This window comes from Aplysia californica, unplaced genomic scaffold (genome assembly GCF_000002075.1).
Source record: "Aplysia californica isolate F4 #8 unplaced genomic scaffold, AplCal3.0 scaffold00107, whole genome shotgun sequence".
NCBI lineage: Eukaryota > Metazoa > Mollusca > Gastropoda > Aplysiida > Aplysiidae > Aplysia > Aplysia californica.
The window spans coordinates 965786-973041 of NW_004797377.1; the positions used below are offsets into that span (position 1 = coordinate 965786).

The window sequence follows — 7256 nt, forward strand, 5'->3', positions numbered from 1 at the left end:
TATGCGCTATGCAAATATTATTTATTGTTATTACTACTACTACTACTACTACTACTACTACTACTACTACTACTACTACTACTATTATTATTATTTCTGATAGAACAGTGCTTGCAAATCTGGATGATATCGCCCTCTAAAGCGGAGATATTATGGTAATATTGGTGGCCAGTGGGGATCACCCGGATGGTGAAAGGACCGGGTGCTATTTATTGCCTGGCTTGGAAATCCGTGAATGTGGGGCGGGAATTCTTAAGCCTCTTTCAAGTGGTAAAAATGACGGCTGGCTATAAAAAAGGTTGACATGCAGTGGGGACAGATTTACATTGTTCTAAAGATGTAAAAGCCTGGTGGTTGACCGTGACATCAGTGCTCAGCTGAGTGAGAGTGTTGTTGAGCTGGTCTGTCGTGCTGTTGGTCAGCTTGCTGCTCAGAAAGTAGAGTCTGAACGTGAAGTTCTTGTCGTCGGTGTTGCTGAGGAAGGAAGCATGAAATGTTGCGATTAGTACGTCGCTTAACAGTGAACTCAGGTTCAGATGTTGTTCACAGTTGGATAGATCGATTAATCCATGCCCACTTGCTACGTCTTTTTTGCCCCCAGATACAAAATTGATTATCAAACCTTAGGATATATCTTGGAAAGACAGAGCGGGTTGAGGTTGCCCAGATACGGTTTCAGGAAAACATTCTAACTTTAGGAGTTGGGGGGGGGGGGGGTATCACCTATACCGATGTTTTTAATGTGTAAAAATTATGAATTCAGTACGCTTAGACTCAGAGATTAAAATAGGATAAGAAATACTATTGAAATGCAATGCACAGTATGGCTGTGCCAGTTCTGAGAAGGAAGTTGAGAATATAAAAACGGTTGTTTGTTGTTTTTTTCATTCGTCTAAATGCAAAATAAGGCTTAGGTTAAAGTTTTCTTTTTTCGACATTCGACACTTTAAATGCTCAATCTCATTTTTTGTTCTAAGTTACTCACCTCTGGAGAAGTTCGTATCCTGATGAGAATTCTGAAAATGCTGTCCAGAGCTGAGGATAACATGATTTGATATTTTGGGTCTCGGCATTTTCTTTAAGCATAATAAGCAAAAAAATATATAGCATTGACAATGATATAGCAGTGACATTGTTTGCAAAACAATTAACTCAGTTTGCTCTAAGGTCTTGAGAGTCTGAGGCAACTAAAGTATATGTTATTTCATTATCTGTTTGTTGGGATACTCATTATTTTGTTAGCTTTCTAGCTAATTATATCTAGATTCGTTGCCATTATTTGATCTGATATGGATGCATCTTGGCGGACCAATTCTTCGACAGGTTCACATCCATAAGTAAGACTATACGAAAACACACACACACACACACACACACACACACACACACACACACACACACACACACACACATACTCACACACACACACACACACACACACACACACACACAAGTAACAAATAACACAAGCAAAGTGAGGATTGGATCTTCTCTTGACCACCTTACAACGAACGGAACAAACGTCTTAAAATACTTTTTTTCAAATTGACAATTTCAGAAATAATAGTTACTAAGATGCTATGCAGTCCTCTGGCGATCTATACTGTAATAATGTTTTAATTAACATTGCCTGTACCTTGAAGTTAAAATTAATAGTTATCTATATAATATGATTAAGGAAATTGAAGTTTCGTCCTTACCGTTGAAGAAAGATCAGCAACACTAGCGTTTGCATCCACTATGACAAGATCAGAAGTGTTGTCAGTACCCAAGGTCAGTGACCACGTGAACGTAGCAGTGTCTAATTGAAAGAAAGGTAAGTGGCCAAATAGTAATAAAGTCTTGCAGAGCTTTTCGGACAAAAATCTACCATAACGTGATAGAACTTTCGTAGGTTACACAATATGCCATGACCGTTTCTTTTTGGGGGCTTTAAAAGATTATTTTCTTGTAGCACGAGTAGACCTTCAATATTATTGGAAAGGGGGTATTTCTTTCTTTTTTTTTCTTTTTTTTTTTGTTTGTTTGTTTGTTTAGAAAACAGTATTTAAAATTCATAATATTATTTAAAGTGTACTTGAAAATTACCCCCCCCCCCCAAAAGAGAGAGAGAGAGAGAGAGAGAGAGAGAAAGAGAGAGAGAGGGGGGGGAGATAAAAGACTACCATTGCTTGCGTTTAAATACCGATGTGCTGGTAAAGAGATGTATTGCTTTCATGCCTATCTCTTATTTTAGTTTTAGTAAGAGTTTAGCGGCATTTGCGAAAGATTAAAAGTGTTACTAGAGAGTAACAAGCAAAGAAAATTAGGAGGAGAGATAAGGACGGCAGATGTTTGATATAATAGGAAAGGAGGAGCTAACCATACCACAACGCCTAAACCACCTACTCATACTAATCCAGATCTAAATGTGTAAGACATGAAGATGATACTGCAAGTTTGAAAAAAAAAAGAAAGAAAATATAATGAGTGATGAAAAGAGGGTGTAAAATTAATATCAATATGTCAAATGTGCAGCATTCCGCAAGATTCTGTTGATATAATTATTATGAAATTGCTGTGTAAAAAGTGTCTGTTGTAGGGGAGGCGAAAAAAAGAGAAGGAAGTTGGGGGGGTTCAACTAAAACTATATTTTTTTAAGTGGTTGTGTTCGCATCGTTCAAATCAAAATGGGCTGTGACAGATGTAAAAATTAAATCAATGAAGTCGTCACTGATTAACACTCAATGTCCTCACCAAGATGAGGTAAGTCTGCTGCCGCCGGTGTAGTTGTTGTGGTGGGCGGGAGTGTCGTTGTCATGGTTACAGTTGTCTCATTCGCTGACGCCGTGACCGACGCGTTTGTAGGGGCGGCTGCTGTAGCATTGCTTGTGTTATTCCCGGATGACGTAATACCGGAATCCGTGGTGCCAGGTGGAACGGTGCTCTGCCCACTCACCGTCGTCACTAGAACAAAAAAGGAGTATAATTTATTAGGAGCTTTACTTAATCATCTATTTCTTTCTTAGACATGTAGGTACGACCGGTCTCTGGGTATGGCCAATGATTATGGCGTTTAGAATTTGTCTAAGTAAAAGAAATTTATAGGATGTAAATTTAAATTCTTCTCTAACGTCGTTTTCACGAGAATGTAGGTTATTCAGTGAACAAATTTTGGGAAAGAAAACGAGGAGAAAAAGGTAGATGGTATCTAAAATTACAGTATTGGCCCCTTTGTGGAAGTATACTTAAAGTTGGCCGAGTATCCACAGTGATGTACGCAGCACGAGCGCTCTTTGAGTTAGTACTTTTCCTAGAAATCGCAAAATTGCATAGTTTCTACACTCCAAAGTGAACGAATGTCAGACGTAAAAAAGGAAATGCAGCATCATTTTCAAGAACTGCATTGTTTCAGCTAAACATTCCGTCAAATCACGTGAGTGGTCCGAATATCACGCTAGTGAGTCAGCAGTTCCTCTCTGAATAATTACCCGTCAACCGGATTTTTGTTAAAATTCGTGTTCAGCCCTATTCTTTATGAAATTAGTACTCACCTGCTAGTGCCAGCAGACAGAAGAATAAGATGATCTGTTTCTCCATAATCCTAAGAACGTTGGAGTATAGCATAGGGGGTGGTGGAATGATGCCTTTCTTGGTTTGGTCCAGCTAAAAGAGAATTATAAAATAGGAAATGTTTTTTGTTAAAATTTAGAAAACAAAATTGTGCAGTAGTTGGGAGTTAAGGGGGGGGGGGGGGGGTAGCTTTCTTTTTCATCCATCGTTAGTCAATTTGTTTGTTTGTTTGTTGGGGGGGGGGGGTTTTGTCATGCTGTTGGAATTTAATCGACATGTTCTGAAAGGGAGCTGACTACTTCTTTTTGTCTTCTCCTCTTCGTTTTTTTTTTCTTTGGATGGGGGTGATGCTTATAGGTATGTCTTATATATAACCAGCCATTTCTGACTTTCTTCAAGACTGCGCAACTTAAACATCCCTAAGGAATCATGAATGTGCCTTAGAGGTTGCCATTAATCTTTTCTTTTTTTTTTCATTGTTCCCAGTTTTCCAACAAAAGGATATATTTTATATTTAAGCGTTTTACACAAATTTTCCTCACTTCACCCAGGTGGGAATGGGTACCCGGTCAAAGGCAGCGAAAGATCTTGTCAGTATGTTAGTGTTTTAGCGCCTATAAATGGCTGCTTCCCCTGTATGCTTCCAAGGAAGTTGAGGTTTCAGAATGCTCTCAGGTCTGCTAGGGTAATAGTATAGATTGTGAAGCGCATAGAGCTTGCTGTTGAGCGGAGATTCCCTCTGTCCAAATTCTATCTATTATTATTGTATGTATTAATATGTATATGTTTAATTTATTTATATATAATATATCGCTAGCCGCGTGATTCAACCACCAAAGTGCCAAAGACAATTTTTTTTCAGGAGAAGCAAAAACAAATTATTATTTCTTCAAGCTCGTGCCTATAAATCTGGAATTCAGATATTTAATATAATATGGTCTGTAGCTTATTTTTTATAAAACGCTTTCTTGCATAAGCTACTGAACATAGGCGGTTTGGACCACCAAAATCTGTGTGATTCAACCGCCTAAGTGACAGTGACGGCGTCTAGACGTTTGAATCACTTTAATCAACCCCACTTGACCAGCACCAATGCTTACTTGGGCGTTTGAGTAATCGACAAAAGCAAATCATAATAGTTTTAAGAGTAATTATTAAGTTAAAAGTAATTTATTCAGTTATTTGGTTAGGTCTTCTGAGGCAGGACTGTTTTTGGCCTCATAGAGTTGGCAAAAAAAAACCATTTATCTTAACGATCAATTTGTACTGGATGCTTTTGCTCAGTGTGTAACAAAGGCAACGAACGTCTGTGACAATGGGGTCTTTTTGTTTCAGCCAGGTCTGGGTCCAGAAATCGAAAATCAAAGGGGTGGGTTGGGGGGGGGGGGACTTTTTGCTTTTCTTTTAAAAAGTTCAAGATTATCCATGAGTACATAGACCATACCATATTTCAGGGACCTTTCAATTACACTCTATGTGCTGTTCACTATCATTTGAGTTTAATTTGTCCTTTTTCAAGGTATTTGTCTTCAACAGTTTTGTCCTATCTGGTACAAATGTCGCCGATTGCATTTGACAAGATAGCGTTGTGGTCTGATAAGTACAGCCATCTCTGTGTATAATGAACGTGGCATTGTCTGTAGGTTCCTACAGGAAGTTACTGACAAAAAAAGAGAATTCAGTGGCAATCAATGGTCCTTCTCCTTCGAGCAAAACGTGACACTTCACATCCAGTGGCGGTGGGTAGTGAAGGGCTCACGGGCTTGAGCCCCCTCCCCACCCCCAACTCTATCCCAAAGCAAATGAAAATAACGAAATAAGCAGTTGAAACCGTTTTGAACGCACGTAATGAACACAGAGTGATCAACTTGGCGGCTTGCTCGTTTATCCAATCACTGTTGCCGCCGCTTACAACTATAGTAACCTAACAGCAAATCAAATGTCTTTAGGGCTCAGCAAACGATGAGCCCGTTCCCACTGCCCCTCGCTAATGAAATTCTTCTTGTAAAAAGGTAGAAGACTTGAAAAAAATAACACTGCACAGTGGGCTCACGCTGTCCTAGCCCTGATAATGGGGTGAACGTTTACGACACACTTACCCCCAGTGACACAGTTACCTACGCTTCCATTGGACCTTTGTTAGGCGTGCTGTCTACTTTTCTCGACTACACGGCCTAATCCAGCTTGTGGAGTGATGTGTATGCATGTTTGTGTGTGTGTGTGCCGCTGAGATTTAACAGTTATTAATTACATCAAACCACTTTAGAGGCAACTTTTTCATCAGATCAAAATTAATTAGAGAAGTTTGGAGGGGAAACGGTTTCGTCCCCACAATCAAGAAGAATTTAACGTAGAACAAAGAGAAGGAAGACAAAGGTGACTCTCTCGTTTGAAAGGTTCTCAAAATGCCGAGGCTAGTCGTGAGTATGAGAAAATCACCACTGTTTTCTGTATATTGCTTGTTGTTTGGTGGTAAAGAAGTGAAAGCAGCCTAAGCCCCACCCAAGTTTTGGTCCACCCACCGCCACTGTTCACATCTTTGGCTACCAAATATTTAAGAAATATAGACAGCTAATTCGTTCATGTTTTGATATAGTGCAGCAGAGGTGTTCAACGCCTTACTAACAAATCCGCTTCCAAGTCCATGCTCACTCGACATAATCTGATCCTATCCTCTGAGTTTTATGCAAACTTCTCTTTCGTTCTTCTGCCCTGCGTTATTCACATTGATCCTTCCGACATACACACAACAACAGGTTGCTCTTTTTTTAATATCTCTCTAAAGTCGCCTTGGACAATGTTTGACTCTTTCCGTTTTCTTTTGGCACTCTCTATAAAGGCCTCTGAGGCTTTGAAAGTGTTAGTCAAGATAGATTTTGCCTGTATTCTATCTGTAATAATGGGAAAGCAATTTCGTCAAGTTTGTTGAAGAATTATTTATCACAAAATTGCTTGTCCTCTTCAACTCTCTGGTAATTTGACAATCGTGAGCTCCCATCTCCAAGTGATGTAAACTGTCTTTGTAACAGTCATGAATAACCACTGTGTGAAGGCAGTAGTATACAAACTCATTGTTCTGCATGTTGGTAGAATGTATGAGATTTGTTTCTAATTGAAGTGTAGAGCTGGAGAGTTAACGTTGAAGGTTTGTTGAAGGGAGAATTTTCGTGGGAAATATGTTTATGAGTTGCTTTTTTATTTTGATTAACTAATCAATGATTCAAGAATGGTACTTGATAGATACAGCAAGGGGCACATACTTAAAGTTAATTTAAAAACGCGAAAAGTCGCGATAAAAATAGCATCCAATAGTTGTACGTACCAAATGTGAAATAATCGACCTTTAGGCGTCAGTAGTGGACTTTATTAAAAATTCATTCGTCAATAGGTTTTGCCACAATTTACAGACTTGTTGAGTCAGTATTAACATATTCTTTGATGCTATCTTGTCCTTTCTCAACTACACTACCAAACCTAATGATAGATTACTCAAACAGCCTTGACAAAATTTTCTGGCTATCGATAGGGTTCAATCTGAGTCAAACTTAGCAAAGATTGTTTTGATGTCACCCGTTGTCTGTTTTGACAAAGGCCTACGCGACAGGTGAACACCTCAACAAGCCGCTGCATTTGTGTGATTCAACCGCCCATTCCCTATCGGGCTGCAAAACTGACACTTGTGGCGGGGGGGGGGGGGGGGGGGG

At 39.3% G+C, this 7256-nt stretch overlaps 1 protein-coding gene across 1 annotated transcript in view; it reads right to left on the reverse strand.

Annotated features, from left to right (window-relative positions):
* LOC101851183 overlaps window positions 1-7256 on the reverse strand; it is a gene marked incomplete in the record, with an annotated part of 22004 nt that overhangs the window by 5294 nt on the left and 9454 nt on the right. Inside the window, 5 exon segments of the mRNA XM_005095591.2 lie at window positions 326-474; window positions 986-1035; window positions 1701-1801; window positions 2737-2946; window positions 3534-3645. Coding sequence (XP_005095648.2) covers window positions 326-474; window positions 986-1035; window positions 1701-1801; window positions 2737-2946; window positions 3534-3606 — 583 coding nt within the window.